This window comes from Bos indicus x Bos taurus, chromosome X, assembly GCF_003369695.1.
Source record: "Bos indicus x Bos taurus breed Angus x Brahman F1 hybrid chromosome X, Bos_hybrid_MaternalHap_v2.0, whole genome shotgun sequence".
Classification (NCBI taxonomy): Eukaryota; Metazoa; Chordata; class Mammalia; order Artiodactyla; family Bovidae; genus Bos; species Bos indicus x Bos taurus.
The window spans coordinates 114741953-114764049 of NC_040105.1; the positions used below are offsets into that span (position 1 = coordinate 114741953).

General features: G+C 42.1%; 1 protein-coding gene across 8 annotated transcripts in view; it reads right to left on the bottom strand.

Annotated features, from left to right (window-relative positions):
• The window catches only part of AFF2 (AF4/FMR2 family member 2), a 534465-nt gene that overhangs the window by 113468 nt on the left and 398900 nt on the right, over positions 1–22097 (bottom strand). For all 8 annotated transcript variants that reach the window (XM_027533311.1, XM_027533308.1, XM_027533305.1 and 5 more), the window contains one exon: positions 9679–9775. In XM_027533311.1, the coding sequence (XP_027389112.1) occupies positions 9679–9775 (97 nt within the window). The remainder of the gene's footprint in view (positions 1–9678; positions 9776–22097) is intronic.

Genomic DNA, 22097 nt, shown 5'->3' on the forward strand with positions numbered 1-22097 from the left:
CTCTCCATGACCATTTTAAGGTCTGGTATGCTATATTTTAATATACAAAACTATTTTATTCCAATATATACACACACACATATACATACATGTATGATTCAGGGATAAATACGGAATCTCTGTTATGGAGTTCACCTCTATTAGCAAGAAATAAGATCTATCAGCAAATTTATAAATGTTTATATCTAATGTTTCAGAGATTCCTGGGAACTCCTTCATGACACATAGGCTACACCATGCCATACATTTTGGAAAGGCCTGCTGTCCTTACCTGCCCATCCCCTTGAATTTTGAATCCTTAACCTGGGATTGATAGCTAATCTCAAATTTGGATACATGTTCTGTGTGTTTACAATGCTTATGCTCTTTGCTCTTGCTAAATAAATAGAAAAAAATAAATACACCTGCTTAAGAAGAAGACAGATTCTGCTTTCCATTCACGACAAGGTGCTTGGGTGTTTTCAGCCTGCCTGCTAGATTTTCCAGCAGATGGCATATATTTGGGGGGACAGAATAAACCATTCCTAGGCCCTAAACCAAAGCCCCAGTATACTTTTCCAAGCCAGCAGCTAAATTTCAAAATCTTACATTGTCAGTGTGACCAAAAGTTTTATTACTGGAGGCATTCATACCACTCTAATAGATGCTAGAACCACCAAAAATTAGGTACACATGGTACACTGCCTGGGGGTTGTTAGCTGATGACTAAGACCGAACATTCAGGCTCCAGCCATGGATTCAGGACCCAGCTGGGGCAATGAAGGGGCCTAAGGAAAAGAGCCAGAGAAGGCAATGGCACCCCACTCCAGTACTCTTGCCTAGAAAATCCCATGGATGGAGGAGCCTGGTAGGCTGCAGTCCATGGGGTCGCTGAGTCGGACACGACTGAATGACTTCACTTTCACTCTTCACTTCCATGCACTGGAGAAAGAAATGGCAACCCACTCCAGTATTCTTGCCTGGAGAATCCCAAGGACAGGGAAGCCTGGTGGGCTGCCGTCTATGGGGTCGCGCAGAGTCGGACACGACTGAAGTGACTTAGGAAAAAAAAAAAAAGGAAAAGAGCAAGCTTGGACCAAACAGAGTGAAGGTGAGAGTAGTGAGAGGACCAGCGCGACCCAGCCGCTTCCTTCAGGCCAGCCCAGCCCAGCCACTTCCTTCCTAGCCCAGCCTAGGCAGTGACAAGAGTAACATGGTGCTGTTCCTTCCAGCACTTTGACTCACACAGACTTCATGATCCTCAGCTTCGTGGAGGTGGCTGTTACTCCCCTCCCGCCCTCTCTACAGAGGCAGATATGTGTCATGTGTTCTTTGTGGACAAAAGGCTGTGGTCATTCATGTCCTACAGGAGAGTTATTGTTTCTGAAACAACAGACTGTACCCATTTTTGTTTCCACTTGGACCTTGGGATAAGCAGTACATCCTTACCAATGTCTGATGTACAGTCATGGTGAGAAAACGTTCAGCTAAGCAAAACAGCCATTGGGTTTGCCATGGAAATGCTCATAGATGGACAATTCATACGTGGTCGTGGACATTAGTCAGGATTGGGTCATCAGTGGTGATGGACACAACATGTGTGAAAATGTGCTCCTCTGCATCTCTGAGTGTTCAAAGCATTGTATGGCGATTACAATAAAAAAGACAATCTATGGAGATTACAAGTCAAAATATTTCATACTTAATGTAGAAGACCTAATTACAATGAAAAAATTCAGCAGGTTTCTAAACAGTCACAGACTTGCCTGCAGCATATTAAAAATCACATCATACAAGCCCTAAGCAGTTTCTTATTAATCTAGTCTCTATGCTAATACAGCCAAATGGGAAACACAATCTTGGGAATATGAAGGCCAATGTTATTCTATTAACCTTATATGTTATCCTATTTACTTTCCTGTCTTTAATGAATAAATTAAAATATCTTCTCATTCTCTAATTGCTGGAGAGTTAAGAGTATGACAACGTATGGATTTTATTCTGCTACCTTCTGCAGCCTGAACAGCCTGAATGTCCTCATTCTGCGTGGGATTTCAATGAAAGGCAATGACAGATAAACTGTTTACATTAAAAGACTCTATCAAAGTTATTTTGCACCTGGTTTCCTCCTAATCCATCTGCTGTTTCTATAGCTCTGACAGGCTGATCTTTCTTGCTGTGGATGCCACATAGATGTCATTATGGAAGAGGCCTTCCCCAGCCTTTCTGCATATAACAAAGTAAATGGAAATGCAGAGAAATCTTGGGGAGGTAACAACTTGTTCAGCATGATAAGGGAAGAACTGTGGCTAAAAAATCGGAACCATTACAGCAGGGTAGAGTATCTGTTGTCACAATGAATGAATTCACTATAGCATGTCAGGGGCCAGCTGAGAGAGGCAGTAAAATGTATGCCCTCTGCCCTTTCCATTAGCAAACTTTAATCAGAAAAGCAGGCCAGAATTTCTCTTGGTCGCTAGGTTTGGAAAGTTCAGTATACATCACAGGTGCAAGGAATGCATCTCAAATCTCCCAGAATGTTCAGGTTTTCTGCTCCCATGTAAATCACTTCATGTGCAATTATCAAATAACAGTGGGCTTCACAGGTGGTGATTCCCTGGTGGCTCAGATGGTAAAGAGTCTGCCTGCAATTCAGGAGACCTGGATTCAACTTCTGGGACAGGAAGATCTCCTGGAGAAGGAAATGGCAACACACTCCAGTAATCTTGCCTGGAAAATCCCATGGATGGAGGAGCCTGGCAGGCTATGGTCCATGAGGTCGCAAAAAGTCAGACATGACTGAGTGACTTCACTTTCACTTCCCAGGTGGTACTAGTGGTAAAGAATTTGCCCACCAATGCAGGAGACCTAAGAGATGTGGGTTTGATCTCTGGGTCGGGAAGATCACCTGGAGAAGGGAATGGCTATCCACTCCAGTATTCTTGCCTGGGAAATCCCAAGGACAGAGTCCATGGGGCCGCAGAGAGTCAGACACAACTGACACAACATTCATGCATCAAATAGCAACCTACTCAGCAAAAGGGCCCCACCATAAGAACAGAAACTAACAAACAAAAACAAACCCAGTATAACACCCACACTGGTGTCAAGAAACTGGATTAAAAACAAGCTGTTTTGTGTCTGTGAGGTAATTAGTGATCTTCAGATAAAAAGTAAAATTATGAAGTGGAGGAGAAGAGCTTCAGGACAATATTTTTCTGTAAATGATAACAGGCTTGAGGTGCAGCTCTGTTATTAGCATCTGTTGAAAAGTCCACACATCCCCAGTTACATGCTTTGAATTGAGTACCTCATTTCTAAGGGCAATCCCTAGGCGGAAAAAGAAAGAAGATTGGTTTAAATAAAATTGGGTACATCGGAGCTACTTACAATAATGTGTCCAGACACAACTCATTAGAATGTCTTTGTGCTCAAAGCAAATTGAAATTGTTCAGTTCCGTTTTTAAAGCACCAACACACCACTCCAAGCTTTACCTAGAGTCCTTTAGCTGAGACTGCCACTAATTGAACATTTCCACCATAGTACCCATTTTCTGAATTTCTAACTGGGTTAAATGAACTCACCTAAGGTTTCAGTCTCATTCACATTAATCATTAAGATGGTATTAATATTAAAATTCTCTAAAGGTTGTTTCTAACAATACCTATTTCTTTTATGGCTTTTATAATGCTAAACTCTGATGCTGCTAATGTCAATCGGAGATGATTAGGTCACCAGAGAGCCATGCCCAGATATAACTTGGCATCAAAACCCAAGTATCACAGACTACCCTACTGCCAGAGTTTAACAGACATTACATGCTTCGAGCTGCATAAATCAAGCATCAGGATAACATTCAAGGAAACATCAAGAAGGTATTTACCCACTTCTATGAATATGTACCAGAGGGGGCTCTGGAGTTTGGACACTACACATGCTAGAAGCCTTTGGAATTGATCAAGTTGTGGATAGCTTAAAACTTTAAAAACAGCAATTTTAATAAACCTCTCCATACAATTTATTTGTTAAAAAAATATTTGCGACTGATTAGGTGGCTTATATTGAAAGAGAAGCACTGGGTCTATATCTTTAGATCTTTTATTGAACTGCAAACACAGCATCAATAACTGCTTCTCAGCTGTAAATGAAAATTGATTCAAGGTTTAACCCCTCATTTAATCCCAAGAAATAGAAGAAGGAAAATGGACCAAAAGGAAAACCGCAGGCTCAGTGGTATGAGGGATGAGGGTGTGCAGAAAACCCCACACCTACACTTGCAGGAAGCCCGCCCTACTGGGCTGTGCTACTCTCCAGCCAAACCCCAGGGGACTCACCACAGTGTCACTGCCCACCCTCCATGACTGGCTGGAAAATGGCAACCCAGTAAGTGTTGGATGGGGAAGGCCGTTGCTGGGTTTTATATTTATGATGCCAAGAGTGGCAGCTGAGAAGGAAAAATACAGTCAGCTAGGTAATGGACATACGGAGCCCTCCCATCCCAACCATGTTACTTTTTAAAACTTTTATTGAAATATCAGTTCAATTCAGTTCAGTCACTCAGTCGTGTCCAACTCTTTGTGACCCCATGAACCGAAGCACACCATCATTGATTTACAAAATATATATGTATCTATAACTGAATCACTCTGCTATACACCCAACCATATTATTGATAGCTGACTTCAAAAACAAAACAGAACTCATTGCAACATGTATGTTCATGCAGACTAAATTCAAAACACTGCATCCAGTTCAAGCATTGTTCTTGAACATTCTAATGTCCAATGCCAACTTGAAGTTATTATTTATTTCCCATTCATAGGAAGCCCCTGAGAGAAAACCAGGATGACTACAGCTTCACAGTAAACCCTACAGTCTTTCTCTAGGGCACAGCAAGAACTCAGAAAGAGAAATAAGAACTGGTATGACTCAACTCTGCACCCATGTTAGTCCTTTGAAGAAAAGCTCTGTTTTAGACATAATTTTCCTGGAGGACTTTGGGCAGTGTCATTGGCAACCTGGCCTTTCTTCCTGGGATATCTGGGTTAAAACTCGTCGGGGCTCAGAGGCGAGGAAGAGTCATCCATACCCAATAGATGTTTTTGGGTGCAGTTAGGACATTCAACGCAGTTCCTAATAGATCCCACTGAATGCTAAGGCCAAAATGAAGGGCAAGATCTATTTACCAATGGACCCCTAAGAAGGGGCTTCCAACTCATGTTTAAAAGGGCCATAAGGAAGGACAACGACCAATTTGTGTAGCGATTGTGTTTTTCAAAGCATTTTCTTATACACAATCTTCATCTTGTCCTCAGAGTTAGATGAGACTGGTTATTCCAGTTTATTAATGAGATTAAAGTCCAGGCTGCTCTAGTCGAAAAACCATGCTCTTTTAAAACTATTTTTTTTTCAATTTGTGTTAATTACAGCAAAGTGATTCGGTTATATATATATATGCTTTTTCAGACTCTTTTCCACTATAGGTTATTACAAGATACTGAATAGAGTTTCCTGTGCTATACAGTAGGTACTTGTTATTTATCTATTTTATACCTAGTAGTGTGTATCTGCTAATCCCAAGCTCCTAATTTATCCCTCCCCAATCCTGTTCCCTTTAGTAACTATAAATTTGCAAAAGCTATGCTCCCAATGACTACATTTACAATTCCTCATGGCAAGGTGCACACAGCTAATATGTGTTAGGAAAAGACAGATCTTTTCATTCAAGTTTGCCACAAACTGACTCTTTTCCAGATAGTTAATTCAGCAACTCTCTTTCACCTTCAATTCCTCGCAAGAAAAGAGAAAGTAACGTATCTATTCTTTCAAATATGAGACACTTTAGATCATTAGTAGTAATAGTAACAGATGATGATGATGTAAAGGGTGAGTACTAAGTGCTAACCATAATTTCACATGATTTGGCCTGTATTAATTCACTTACTCATTGAACCTTCACTATGATCCAATGAAGAAGGAGCTATTGTTACCTCGATTACCTCCATTTTATAGATACTTAGGTCTTTATCCCAAGATCACCAGACAAGTGACAGAGCTAGGATTCAAGCCTGTCAGACTACACACCTATGCTCTTGCTCACTCTCCTCCATGAGGCCACCTGTGTTCACCTGTGGACTCAGTTGCCTCCCAAACTGTCCCAACCAAGACAGTGAAGTGCAGTGGGGAATGTGGAGAGAGTATGCAAACTTTTAACAAATATTTTCAGGGTACAATCACCAGGGCTTTTAAACTGAAACCATGTGCATATATGATCATGCATCTCTGACTTTAAAGAGTCACCAGAAGGTAAAATATCTTGTAAAAAATATATTTATATTCCTGGGTCTCCATAGCTGAGCATTTGGCATCTTTAATTTGTATGTATGTATGAAGATCTTCCCCTTAAGGCTTCCTGCTGTATTTCCCTGTTTGCAGGAGTAATAGTTAGCATTTAAACACATCCTAATGGTTCTATTGGTGTCTGTGCAGAGGACCCACTCAGAACAGCCAATACTGCCATGGAGGGTGCCCGTAGAGGGGCAGGGAGAGGGCACAGCGTTCTGATTAGGAGAGAACTTGGAATGAAAGGTCAAATTAGAAGCTGACACATCTTGAACCCATGCTTCCTCTTCATACAAGCATTTACAATGCATTCTTTCGGGATTCTTTATATCACAAACCATAGCATATGGTCTTAGGAGCTTTAGGGAAAAGATTCATGTATACTCACCAAATCTGGGCAATTTGGGTCTCCTTAGGTGAGCACAGGTGCAATGATTATGAATGAGATGATCTGAAGAAGTCTCCAGAAAGCTAAACGCTTTTTTTTTTAATTTAACTATGTGTGTCTGAATGTAGTTACTGGGTTCTGAGAAAGTTTCTATGCATAATGCCGGCTCAAACCCATGGAGTGGTCTGATCCCTAGGACACGTCATTTATCGCACCTGTGCATTTGTTTGGATGCTTTCCCTCCAACCATCCTGCCCAAAATAGAATGATTCTGCAATTCCACAGCTCGGACTGGAGGCCCAAATCTACCACTAACATTTGCCATGAGGTTTGAGTAAGACCAACCACCTAACTTAATGTCTGGCACAGATCAGTGGGAGTGCTCAGAACTTCTAATGTTGCTGGAAATGTGATGGGCTCAATTAAAAGATGAGGGAATAGTACCATATGACCTATGTGGTGCCATGTTATCTCATTGGAAAAGAAAATGATTTTGGTTGTTCCTCAGTAAGTTAAACATAAATTACCATATGATTCAACAATTCCACTTCTAGGGGGGGAACGACTGAAAGAATTGAGAGATTCAATTCAAAAGAACTGAAAACAGGTGTTCAACAAGAACATATACACCAAGGCTCACGGCAACTCTATTTCTGATAGCCAAAAGGTGGAGCCCAGTGTCCATCACTTGAGGAATGGATGAACAAAAGGCAGCAGAATAGTATTTAGCCATAAAAAATGAAAGTATTGATCCAGGCCACAACATGGATGCACCTAAAATACACAATGCTGAGTGAAATAAGCCAGACACAAAAGGTCATGTATTGTATGATTTCATTCAAATGAAAAAGGCAAATCCACGGAGACAGAAAGTAGACTAGTGGTTGTCAAGGGCTGGGAGGTAGGGGAGCTGGGGAGTAGCAGCTCAGTGTATGATTTCCTTGTGGGGTGACAAAAATATTTTAGAACTGGTGTTGGATCCACAAGCTTGTGAATGGACTCAATGCCACTGAATTTTAGACTTTAAAATAGTTGATTTTATGTTATTTGGGTTTTACCACAATGACAAAAAAAGGAAAATGATGTTAACCCATGCATTTTTGAAAAAGAATATTTGGTCCCAGAAAGCCAGAACTCATCAAAACTTGGTGTCACAGCGCCTGCCTTCTACCACAGGAGCATTGTCTCCTGACCTTGAGCCTTCAGGCTTCGTAACTAGTCCTCAGACTATAAGGAGGGTTCATTTGCAAATGTTTATAACTTTATGCCCACTTCTTGCTAGACTCAGTTAGAGGGAATAAGTTGTTATTTTGCCTTACTTTAGATATCCCAGGTCGACTCCCTCTTCAAATGAGAACCTCTGTTGGGGAAGGCATGACCAGGCCAAGGGCAGTGTGCCATGGAGCACCACAAACTCACCAGCAGGGATTACCTGAGGGTCAAGGCATTGACACACACACCTGAAACATCTTAAACCCCTAAAGGATTCAGGACAACTGACCTAATGCCACTTCTTCAGATAAATACAGAAAACAATAACTCGAGAAGCCAAAAGAGCAGACTGCACTTGCATAATCACATGAAGAAGTCAACCTCCAAACTCTACTTTCGCTTACTGTTGATGACTTGCTGGAAGTGGGTTCATTAAAAAGTCATGTTGCATCTGTCAAAATCAATGACCTAGGATTTTTTTGGAGGGGTTATTTGCCATTATAATGTTCTGGTCACTGGCATATTAAACACTGAAAGCAGGAGTGGCACACACGGGAATGTAAGTGTGCATTTTCCATTTGCTCTGGAGCCCAAGTAGGAAAGGGATTGCTTGCATTCAGGAAACATACCACAAGCTCCTGGGAGACAAAGGTGCTTGGTCTTTATAAAGCATCAAAGTTACAAAGATGCAATTTTTACATATTATCCAAAATACAAGCCGAATAAAGTGGAGAAAATAAGGGAGAGGGGAATTTTGGCCACCTAACATTGAAGATGTACTCAATTTTAAAATTATACTAAATGGTAAGCATTCTCGTGGGGTCAACAATTATAGATGAGAATGGAGTCGGTGAGCCTTGGAGAGTTTTTCCTAAGGTTTTCTTTGCAGGCTCCTCACAAAATATTTAGTGAATGTGGAATTATGTACTGGTTAACTACCTTGAAATACTAGCGCTTGAGCATGCCTTGAAACACCCTGGTTTCAGTTTTATAAACTCAGCAGACTTCACTATAGAAAGAACATGATTAGGTCTTAGCTTTTTTTTTTTTTTTCCTAAGGTAACTGTTCTGTGTTTATTTGAGATTCTTGGGACACCCAGGAGGACCCCACAGGCAAGACAGGTTTCTGTCCTAAAGGACACACATGAGCATCACTGATACTACACACTCCACTGCCATTCTCATGATTCATATATGACACCTGACCTTTTTAAATCAACAGGTCTGGGCTCATTGGAAATGCTGCAAACACACATTCTTGCCGTCTAATTTGGTGTTAAGTCCTGTAAATATTAATGATGCAAAATGGAAGAAATCAGGGTAGCAACAACTTTTTGCCAAATGTCTTTTGCCTAAAGGCTCATGTGGGTAGTCACATTTATACTCTAAGGGATGGATGAGTCTGGGTGCTAAGTCTTGGCTGGAGTCACTATGGGAAAGTTACACTGCACTCAAGACCATACTTAGCCCAGGATAGGGAAAGACGATCTGTACTGCTTTTGATGACCAGTAGGTGTATATGGTGAGGAGGGAGCAAAGGCAGGGGTGAAAGCAGTGAATTTTAAGAGCTCAGCATCTCTTCACTGAAAGTGTGAGCTGAGTTGACCTGGTCCAGAACACTCTGCCTGCCCTTGCTTGTTTCCCTTGCTCCAAAGCCCAGTGATGAAGCAGCAGGTAGGCTTGTGGATGGCAAAACCATTCCAGTTCCTTCAGCTCCCTCCCTGCCGGTCCAGAATGAGCCCTATGCTGTTCCTACCTGGTAGAGCTCAGTGGCAGTGCACTGAGTGGTCAAGGTCTTCATGGGCTCAAGGTCATCTTCATCACTGCTCAGCTTCAAGTCATCTTCAAGCATCCTACAAAAAAAAAAAAAAAACACCAGTGGCACTGACGTTAGAAAGCGTCTTTTCTAAATCATCCTCAGATACATCTTGAGACGAGGATAAAATATTGATGCTCCAATCTGACAGCTGCAATTCTGTCAAAGGTGCAGAGGGAACCAAGATTCTTTCAGCTAATTAGATATTTGAGCTCTTATATTTATGTCTGACTCTGCACACATCCTCCCTCTCTACCTTCCCCTAAATCAAGGGGAAAAAAGGACTATTTCAGCATCTCCAGAGATGACTGGAGTCTATATATTTTTACTACTGAAAGCGTAATAAATGTACTGATCAATCATTGTGGAGGCAGAATGTGGCGGTGGATCTCTACAAGAAAAGATGCTTTGAGTCTCCCATGAAAGAACAGGGGCATGAGGGCAGCCCCTGGCTGGAGAGGCTGTTGTTGGAGCCTGCTGGGGCTCTATGGATGACCGAGGCAAAAGGCCCAGTGAACTTCCGTTGCCTTCCAGTGCCCTCTGCACTGTGGCAGCTCGGTGGCTACAAAATAGCTGGGTGAGAAATGGCTCGTCATTAACCTTTTGATATATGACCGATCTCTTCCTGTAAAATTTGATCCCAGAGATGTAAGCCCACGATATGTATAAGAAATCTTTCTCTCCTAAGGCAAGGTACCTGAAAAATATGAGTGGTCAGAATTTGGGTGATGAACTAGCACTTTCAAAATTGTTTATCGAGCAGGCAGAGCCTTTCTGTTTCTATAGGGATATTAATTCCAGTGCCACCCGCTTTCTAACTCCAAACTTGAGCTACACCATGAAGAGTGACTTACTGTCTTAGAATTCCAGTTACACTCTTTTCAAAGCCCAACTGGTGTTACTATTTTTATTTCTTAAACACAAGTTTTGACCTCATCCCCAGGCTTCAAGTGGAGCCAGCCCCAGCTTCGCTGGACTGATTACTAGTTTCTGAGCATACTTGGCTCTTTCTTGCTTTCAGACTCAGCATCAGGCTCCACTCCCTGGCTAGAAGTCCCTTCTTCAACTCTGAAAGTTCTATTTTTTCCTAGACAGCTCAGTCAGATCCCACCTCCTTCACAAAAGCTTCTGAGAAAGAATCTCCATCTCAGAAAGAATCCTCTTTCCCTCTCCCCCCTGCCAGCTCTGGCTGATCCCAGCACTGGCTGTCCACTGAGCACCCCCCAGTCCGCAGGTCCCATGTACACAGGTGTGGCAACTTATCCACCTCGGCCTTCCACACAATGTCTTCCCAGAAATGATGTAGCCCACCAGCCTCATTTTGCAGACAAGCAAAGAAAAGTTCAGGGAAGCCAAGTGTTTTGTTCAAGGTCACACAGCTAATTAGTGCTACATCCCATCCTAAAACTCCCATCTCCTGATTCCCACTTGTGTGCATTTTCCAGAAGGGAAGCTGGAAGGCAAAAAGCAACTTCTAATTTGATAACTAGGAGAGCACATTATTTTGGAGGTTATGTCCAAATGTTAGAAAGGGATTCAGGTCACAGTGGGTTTCAGAAAATCTCCAACGAAAGTCCAGTTCCTCCAGTTTTGTGCTCAATAACCTAAGACCAGAATGTGTTCACTGAAACTGGAAGATGGATATAAAGGATGATTCGTGGGAAAGATAGTTGTTAGAGTTGGTTTCAGATGAGTGAAATTTGCAGGATTTATGACTGTCCTTCAAGAGACTAGTGGATGTTTGGAAGATTTTAGAGAAGTAGACAAAATGTATTTTACCATTTCTTTTGAAGTTGCAGGCTTATGACTGAACAAATAATTCTTTACAACCCATTGTGGTAAATGAAGACTGTATCATTCTCATAAGGAATAGAACTCAAACATTTAAAAACGACCTGTGATGGGCTTCATTTTCTGTGTGTGTGTTCCGGTAGGCAACGTCTATGTGTTAGTTTACATGTAAGGGTTCAGCAAAATAAATGATAAATGTTTAAATGATTCTAACCCTTTAGAGAGTCTATTTCTGTGTCAGGGAAGGTGCTAAGTATTTGATTGTTGTTGTTGTTTAGTCGCTCAGTTGTGTCTGACTCTTTGCAACCCCATGGACTGTAGCCCACCAGGCTCCTCTGTCCATGGGATTCTCCAGGCAAGAATACTGGAGTGGGTTGCCATGTCATTCTCCAATGGAATCTTCCCGACTTAGGGATCGAACCCATGTCTTCTGCATTGGTAGGCAGATTCTTTACCACTGAGCCACCAGGGAAGCCCTAACTATTTGACTAGCAGCATGTAATTTGGATCTTATGAGGGAAGTTCTCAAAATAATAATTAGCCCCATTTTCAGGTGGGGCTGATTATTAGCCCCTCCTGGAAAGTAGGGGCTACAGTGAGGTCTAGAGAGGTTAAGGAACCTGCTCACGGTCACACAGCTCATAAATCATGGCGGCAAACACAGAACCCAGACCATCTCCAGCCATAACATCTCCAGCCAGAGTATGTAATGTTTTCTTAGAGGATGTAACTTACAAAGGGAAGAATAAGAAAGAAAATCAACAGCAACAACAATCCCACAAAACAAAACTGACGTGGAATCAAAATGTTGAATTCAACTGCAGGTTAATTATAAACTCTGATACAATTGGTAAGTCATTTACGTCTCTGTACCTCATCTATGTCCCTCATCAGTTAAATGGGATAATATTAATAATTAAACTCCTTGCAGGGTGGTGGCAGTGAGCATAACATGAAGCAATGTATGAGGAATGAAAACATAAAGCAATGCAGTTAGTTTGGAAATAAATTGCCAGTTAGAAATAACTGTTACCAAATCATCACAAGCAAAGTCTTAGTGAGACTTTGTTTCTCTCATCTCATTTTGCCAACCAAACCAAAGTTTGCTGTGGTGACTCAGGAAATGTCTCAGGGGTCTCTAAGATCCAGAAATGGGCTCATGATCTTTAAGCTACTCTCCTTCAGTTACAACCAGGGCATGGAGAGCAGAACTCAGCACTGATTCGACTCTCCAATCAACTTGATAAGATCTTAACATGGAAATGAAAGGCCCTCCAGTGAACAGTTCTAGAAATAGTCGGCCAATCTGTATAATGATTGACATTAAACACTTCCCGTGCAACAAGCTTGGTGTGGAGCTGGTTGTTAATAAAATAAAGGACAGTCTAATGCATAGATTCAAGTCCTGGCAAACACAAGTCAAGGAAATGACTAGAAAGGCAAATGATCATGAGTTATCTCTGGAGGTGTTAAGCATTCATTTCATCCCACTCCTTCCCTGATCTATTAAGCTTTATTATTGAATCTACATGTACTTGTTTGCATTTCCATCTCGAACTAATGCTGAACATTACTCTAGGGAAAGTGGAGGATTATTGAAAGATTTGGGATTTAATTATTATAGCAGCACCATTCATGCCCATTGCAGTTCAGGTGGTCTCAGCAGAAAAATGGTAATCTCTTTTCATGAGATTATAGTTCCAGAGACAGATTCAGCACACACTGGAGAGCCCCATATGTGAACAGACCACACTGAGGTGAATGTCTGCCCACGTGTGTGGTCATCAACAATGACAACAACAGTTGTTCTCCCATTTCTCAATTACAGTAAATCCCTACATAGAAGCCTTCAAGTTGTGAACTTTCAAAGATGTGAACTTGCCCCTGTATGCCAGCTGTTTGACTATACTATTGTACTTTTCCAGGTACTATTCTGTAAGATTAAAAAATGTTTTCTTTATGTTTTGTGTGTTTGTTTTTAAGTATTATTTGTGTGAAAAGTGAAAGTGAAAGTTGCTCAGTTATGTCCGACTCTGCGACCTCATGGACTGTAGCCCGTGGAATTCTCCAGGGCAGAATACTGGAGTGAGTAGCCTTTCCCTTTTCTAGGGGATCTTACCAACCCTGGGATCGAACCCATGTCTGCCTCATTGCAGGTGGATTCTTTACCAGTTGAGCCACATGGGACAGTTTTGTAAACCTACTGCAGTACAGTACTGTACAGTTGATCATTTTAGTTGGGTACCTAGGCTAACTTTGTCAGACTTACAAATAAATTGGACTTATGAACACACTCTCAGAACAGGGGGACTTGCTGTAGATGAAAACAGAACAAATCAGTGATCCTTTGTGACTTTAGATGTTTTTTTTCAGGATCTAGTGCTTCACGGGGTCTGCCTTTGTGTGAAAATTCTGTTTTCATTTTATCTATGACATCATTTCTTGAGTATTAAGAAATAAAATAATTCATTAGATTGTGTCAACAAAAACAAGTCCTGGTCTAGAAAAGCTTAGATGCTGAAGGTTGGGACAGATGAGATGGGATGAACAAAAAGAAGACTTGGGAGGCCTTGGAGGAGGAAGGAAGAGCCATGTTCAGGGTCTTCTCTGTTCCTAATTCTCTGGGCTTTGAGCGGATCCTGGTGGCCTCAGAGGGCTCTTGGCACCAGGAAACCCTAGGACACTATGGTGTGACAGGCCTCATATTACTTGCAACTGTAACATCTGTTGTCTAGAAACCTTGCCACTTCACAGAGTGGAATGCTCAGGTGACTTTGAAGTGGAAAAAACAGAGAGCTTGAAACATTATTCCAGAAGGTTCCATGAAAATGAAGCCTTTAGTTGTGGCAGCTTGAGTCTCAGATCAAGGGCTTAAGAGTCAGACACATCTGAGTTCAAATACTGGATTTTCTAATGGGTTTGTAGTCTTGAACTAGTTAATAAAACTCTTGGAATCTAAATTTTCTCACATGTTAAAATGAGCAATAATAATACCTATTTTGGAGAAATTTTGGAAGGATTTCAAAAATAAAGCTTATACAAATTGCCTTGGAGTCAATACAGGTGGCTTTTGCTTTCATCTTGGCTATTATTACTATTGTTGCTATTAGTACCTGAGCAATGGTGCTGTAAACATTTGAATAATACCAAGAAAGTTCTGATGGTAACCCAAAGACTGGCAAAGGCATCAGCTAGCAGGCATCATTGGAAGCCCTTGACCAGGTGAGGAGAGGTTCAAAGATCCTTAAGGAGTTTGGGAAGTTTCAGGGTTTGGATTTATTCTTCTACAATGTTCTAAACACGTCGTGGTTGTTTTAGGTTTCCTGAAATCCTCCAGAGTGACTAAGATCCCCTGGAGAATTAGAAGGCCAGTTGCAAGAGGAAATACCTAGGTAGTTCCAAGTGAGAGTTAAAAAAAAAAAAAAAAAAAGGCCTGTCTTTGATTACCTGCTCCTATATCTGCAAAGTGACCTGTGGACCCAGAGAAAGAGGTCAAGGATGGCCCCCATTGGACATTGTGCTCACCTTGGGTTCTGTCTTTGAGCCTACCACTCTCAGGAGGTGGTTCCAAGACACGCCTGACTTTAACCTTCACATGCAAGACTGGGCTTCATGAGCTGTTACTTGACCCAGAATCCTTGCTCAGAAGCAACCTTCTGAACCCCGAGTGGTTCTGCAGCCTGCACAGTGCCTTTCTGTGAATTACAAAATGAGGCCCCTCTGGGCAGACAGATCATCAGGTGCACTACTTGATATGGGCTGGATTCTGGCTTCCAGAATGGAAGTAGCTGCCATATTGGTGGATGATGCATAGACGGACCATGGCTCTTCCAGCTGGAAGTGCCTAAAGCGTTACCTCTGTCACCTGTCACCCAGAGGAGGTACCTACAACATCGCCCATGTACGGCTACAGCCTTTGTCTCGTGCTGTCAGACGTTTGTTTCTACTGTAGCTTTAACTATTTTCAGTTCTACCAGTTAGGAGTTGCCCTGTGCTATCTCAGAGCTTCCATCTGGCAGCCTGAGTGCTGTTCTCTGTAGCCCACACTTGGACACTGGACGTGCAATGGGCTTGGGAGGTAGTTCCATTGTGTGGGGGAGGGGAGGAGGCTGTTTCAGTCAGGTTTTACGCACTCAAAAACTGAGAACCATAGCTTCTCTCTCAATTATTTTGGGGTTTTCAGGGGACTAGCTTAAATTACCATTGTCCTCATAAATATTCATAGCTGATAGCAATCAGAGTAAGTGTATTCATTTTTTTCTCCAAATGAATAACACAGCAGAGCTGGGCTGGGCATTCCAGAGAGTCCAGGGGTGCCTGAAGACCTGAGCTTTCTTGTCAGGCAGCCTCTTACTGTGGACCCTTTTCTAGAATAGTATCTTAGTCTTACTGACTCCTTAAAAGACACTTCCTCTTCATAAAGTAGGTTGGGGAAATGAAATATGACTGGACTAGAACTACTCAGGAAATTGTCTATTTCCCTACCTAGTGCTGTGTAGTCTCGGCAGCACTGAAGCATTTGTGGATAGTGAGGCAGGCGATGAGGAAGAGGCTGTGATATTTTTCAAAGGATTCATTCTGTTTCCCCAAGGTAAAGGCTCTTTTCTCTGGAGAAGCTGCATTTAATTTTCTCAAGGTTTTAACTTAAAAGTCCGATTTTATGACCAACCCACTGGGAATCCTGGAAATTCCGAGTCTGAGGGCTGGGGCAGTGACAAATAGTTTGAAGATCAGATTGTATTCTATGGGGATAAGTCTCCAAGATGTATTAGGTGGGACCTCTAGCCCAGTGTCACCCAGTGGGTCCACAGCCTGGGTCCCAACTAGATCACGCACCCTTCCATGGACATACAGACCAGAGAAGGAGTATCTTTTATAGATGATGGTCTTCTTGGGGTTTCAGAAAATAGGGCATCTCACAAGGTTACTCTGGTTCCTTAGTGAGAGAATTGAGAGGTCCCTTAGGGACCATCTATCTAGTCCAGGGGTTGGCAAACTGAGGCCTTCAGTCCAAACTAGCCTTCCTTCTGCTCTTATACTGCCTGTGAGTTAAAACTGGTTTTACATTTCGAAATGGTTGAGAAAAAATCCAGAGAAGAATAATATTTCATGACATATGAAAATTATATGGCATTCAAATTCAAAGTCATATTGTAACATAGTCACACCCATTCATGTACATATTAACTGAGCTTTTATGCCACAGTGGCCAGGTTCAGTAGCTATAATGGAGAAGATAGGGCCCCCAAAGCCTGAAATATTTACTATCTGAGCGTAATAAAGTCTGCTGACTTGTGCTGTAAACCAATGGTTTTCAAACTTTCCCATACCCAAGATTCCTCCCTTGCCAGGTGAAATCGTATCAGGAATTCCAAATAAAAGAGTCATTCTGCTTGGCTCACAGCCAGGTTTGGGAACCTCTGGGGTACCCCAGGGATGATGAATATATTGTGAAAACAACTCATCTGGTCAAGTCATATGTTGGGGGTAATTATGGCTCCATGGATATTATACAGGATTTTGTTAGAGAACATGAGTTAAGTTACTTAATTTTTCTGAACCTCAGTTTACTTCTCTGTGCAGTAGGCATAAAAATAATATCTATCTCAGAGATTCAAAGGATGCAGACTAGTCTGTTTGGCTTGAGTCCTGAGTACATACATACAAGGCAAAGGTAGGAAACAAAAGAGTAAGTATCTGATTTCTATCCACACGCATGGCATGTATGGATTTATATCTATACCATATACATAAGCCCAAGCTCATAGAATGAGCCTTGATGTATATGATTATTGACTTGTATCAAACTGCCACCTCTTCAACCTTGGACTTCTGTTGAATTGATCACATAAATTCAGCACAATACCAATTTTCTCCTCCATGGGATTTATTTTGAATTTGATTTTCATTTTCTTGGTATATTTCTCTGGGTTATGACATTTTCTCCAAATGTGGGAACTCAAGTTATCATGCAAAAGACAAACTGCCTAATAGAATTCAGATGGCTTTCAAGAATGTTACACACACCCAAACATTATTGTATCATTTTTCAGGGTGTGTGTGAAAACATCTAAGAGTGGATTTCCCTAGAGAAGATCATAACCCAGTGGGCCAACCTAGACCTGACAACAGCTTCTGGGATCATTCCAAAGGGAAAAAGAGAATCTTTTGTTTTAAAAAATATCCCAAGCATACAGCTTAATAGTAGATGGTGCCAACTCTTCAGTAGGACTGTCCGAGTCATCTTGAATGAATTGTGGAGAGTCATTCATACGGAGTAATAGGGATTCATTCAGGATCATTTACTGGGCTTGGTATTTGTGGGTGAGACAATGTTGGAGCACACAAGAGCACAGATTTTGCAGTTGGGCTGTGCTGAATTTGAACCCTAGTGCTAAAACAGGCTTCTCTGGTGGTTCATTCAGTAAAGAATCTGTCTGCAATACAGGAGACCTGGGTTTGATCCCTGGGTTGGGGAGATCCCCTGGAGAAGGGCACAGCAACCCACTCCAGTATTCTTGCCTGAGAAATCCTATGGAGAGAGGAACCTGGCAGACTACAGTTCATAGGGTCTCAAAGAGTTGGACACAATTGAGCAACTAACATTTGCACTTTCTAAAGCATACTGAGTGTGGACTAGGGCAAGTTATTTATCATAGCTTCAGTTTCCTAATCTGTACAATGGAAGCAATAATAGTACCTATTTCAGAAGGCTGGTATGAGGATTAGGTGAGATTATGTATGTGAGATGGTTGGTAGACACTCTGTGATTACTGTAACTATCATTACTACTTGCCATGACTGTGCTTGCCCCTGGGGAGGCAACAGTGAGATGACATGGCCTCTTCCCCTAAAAAAACTCACACCTTAAGAAGGATAAGACTTGATAAACAAACAATAACAATGTAATGTTGTAAGTTCAATGTTAGAGGCATGTAAGAAGGGACTCAAAAGAAGGAATGTTGATGTCTACTCAGAGAGTCTGGTGAAGGCTACCCAGAAGCAGTAGTCTTTGAGCAATGTCTCTGAGGCAGAACGAACTGCCAGGGGAGGAAGAAGGAAAGAGCAGCCTAAGGAGAACAAGCAGAAGTAACAAGAGACTTGAGGTTTGGGGAAGAGTGGGGCACTTGGTCTGGTTGGAATATACTGTGTGTCAGCACCAATGAAAAGGGCTGAGTCTAAGGAGGTAGGTTGGGGTGAGACCAAACCAAACCTTACCTCATTCTGAAGAAGAACAGAGAGAGGAAAGAACCACAGTTTTTAAGCAGGAGAGGGACATGGGGAGCCAGACGTAGAGATCTCTGAAAGCAAAGGACCCATAGATGGACTGGGAGAAGGAGGCAGCACAGACATCTGTGAGACCACCGTTGTCATAGTCCAGGGAACCAGGACACTGACAGTCAGCTTGGGAGAGAGAAGGGACCAGATTCTACAGAAATGTTGGGGTTAGAATCAGCGGGGTTGGGACACTGATGATCCTGATGCCCAATGTCTTCCCAGCCACTCTGAGGGCACTGAACTCTGCCCATCTCCAAAACACACACACACCCCTCACACTAGGCTGTCCCTCTCTGTTCACGAGTATCTCCTGCTGCTCCCATGGCTCGCATACCTGCCCTAGGACCAGGGGAGGGAATGGTCTCTCATATTCAACCTTCCTCTCTCTGAAGACACGACTCATAAATTCCATTCCCCACTGATGAGGTAAGGCAGATATCGTTCCATGAAGGCTCCTTAGAGCAACCGTGGCTGAAAGAGAGCAGAAACCCCTGTGGTTCCTGCCAAGAATGTCCCAATCACACAGGGCACTTCATTACTTCTCTCTTCCCATCAGCTCCTAATTGTTAAAGGATTAAGTAAAGAACTCCTTTATCGAGCTGGTCCATTAATCTCCATCTAAGGAAACTCTTCAAAACTGAAAATATTAAGGTTCTATTAAGCACCCTACAACTGGTGCCTGCTGGCAGTCCCTGTGCTTTCCATGAAACTTGATGGGAGCTGGGGGCTGTTCTTAGTGAGATCCTTAGCTGCTGATAACACAGCACTGTAGCTTGGAGTGCTTTAAACTGTTACTCAAACCCCTTTCTAGAGAAAGGTTGTCAAAAAGGACTGTTTACCTGAACTGACACGGCAGATAGGATTTCCTGGAGGCCAAAGCATAAATAATCCACATTGTCTTTCAGATTGTTGAAGCACAATAGTCAAACCTAACCATTGAGGCCTACATAAAACCTTGACAGCAATGTTGCTCGGTTGCTTATGAAAAGCTCACCTGATTGATATGTTCAGCTCTTTCTTGCATCAAAAGAACACCCTCTCCAACAAACACACATCCCCACAGTTTGTTTAGGGTAAAAGAGGCAGATTGTCTTCTAACCCATACTGACAGTGTTTCAACCCTATAAAATCCTACAGCTGGACTTTCTTGGGGCACACAGAGCCCAGGGTCCCTGTGAGTGTCCCATCAGGTGAGCACAGATGAGCACCTGTCAGGCAACACATATAAGACAGGGTGAAGCCCGGGTGATGGGACTGCTAAAGATCCAGCCAGCTACTTTTAGAGTCAGGCAGTTACATACTTACATAATGAAAGCAAGGAAGACCTACGAGCTGCCCCTAGATCTTTGACCCTCACACCAAAAAGGACACCATCAAGACCACTGGAACCGGACATTGGCAGAGTAAGCAGTCTGTGGTGGAGAAGCCCATTCTAGACCTCAGTTAAGGGGTTTTATGGGCTGCAGTTCTCTTCCTCGGGGTGTGTGTGTGGGGGCGGTGGTGGTGGCACAGAATGTTCTATATCTCCCCAGTCCCCGGGAAGCCATGGGAAATTGTGTCATGACAGGCTCCCAGAGGAGACGGGAGGGGAGGCAAGTGGGAGATAGCCTTGAAGTACATCTTGAGATCGTCTTGTGCTCTCCCATTCATGGAAGATCACTAGGTGTTCTGCCAAGACTCAGATTATCTGTGGCTCAAGCCTCGGCCTACACAGCCTATTTGAATATCTGTGGGGTGTTCACAGTGCCTTGGCAGAGCTCTTCCCCTACACTACTGGAAATCCTAGTCAGTGGCTCCCTGCTCCCTATGAGACCAGCTGTACAGACTTGGGGGCCATGCTGAATACGCTCATTTACGAAGTTTTCCCATCAAACATGATGCCCATATTGTACTTCATTACTATAAGCGGAACAACAGCTAATGGACTTGTCTCTGCTAGGAGTGATGAATGTGAACTAAGCCAGCCATAGCTCAAGTACAAGGACACACATCTTCAAGAACTAGCCTGTGTTAGAGTCCTCAGAGACCAGTGACTTGCCTCTTTGCAGAGCCAGCTGAGTTGCATGTGGTTTCTGAGCACAGGCAGGGGTTGAGTGTAAGGCCTGAGTCTGCTCTGCAGTCAGGCCCAAGTTGAAACCCTCACTGGCTGCATCACCTTAGCTCAAATCCCTTGAACTTCCAAGTGGGTCCTTGGTGAGAGAGGACTCCTAACACTAACACCTTATAGGATTGTTGTAATTATTAAATGAGACAATGCTAGCACATGGGAATCACCCCACCTTTATCATCTATTGTGATTATTGGCTCAAGATAACTCAGCCTGGATTATCCTGAATACATTAGATGTCATTTTTACTTGGAACCAAGTAAAACTAGAGAAGTGTGTTTTCACGTTAATGTGAAAGTTGCAGAAAGGAAAAGAACTGTACTTCAGCCCCAAATAGTTTTCTCACATCAGAGGTAGAAGTAGATCCATTTTTTTTAGTACAAAGTCTATTAATATTATATCAACATTATCAAATCTATAAAATTCAAATATACATAAAATAAAACTGAACTGCATATCATAAAATATTAATCTACCAGATTTCAGGAGTGCATAAAAATGCTTGATATTGAGAAGTCTATTCGTATACTACATCATGTCATTGACAAATAAAATGATAAAAAAAATACGATCATCTCAACAGATGCCAAACACACACCAGATAAAATTTCATGCCTATTCCTGATTCAGAGCTTTAAAAACTGGGTAGAAAAGGATCCATCTTTTCTGGATAAGGACTATGTAATGGAAACTGTCAATCTAAAGGTATGTTTTAATAGGTAAAAACGTTAAATCAATTTTTAAACTTGTATTTTAAAATAAAACTGGAATCACAGATGACTATTTCAAGTGTTTCTAAAAATCTGTATTAATGTTGATTCATTGGGTAGGCAGAAGGAACACAAACAGACTAATATCATCCAATGACACCATTTGTTCTGATAATTACTCCAATTTAAACAGTTTTGAGGCATCACATATGGCTTCCATGAGGAATTCTTCCCATGTAGGTAAAGACAAAATTAGAAAGTCACAGGAAAACCCTCAGGTTCCACTTCCACATTTCCTAAAGTATTAATCCTTTAAAAACACATCACCATTGTATTGACATTTGTGTCTGCCTACAAGTTTTATAAATGTAGAGATGCTGGGTAACTTGATAGAAAATTTGATCCTATTGTTTTAACAAAATGAGAATTGTTTTAGAAGGGGCTCCACAGTGTCTGGGCATAAATTTCCCCTA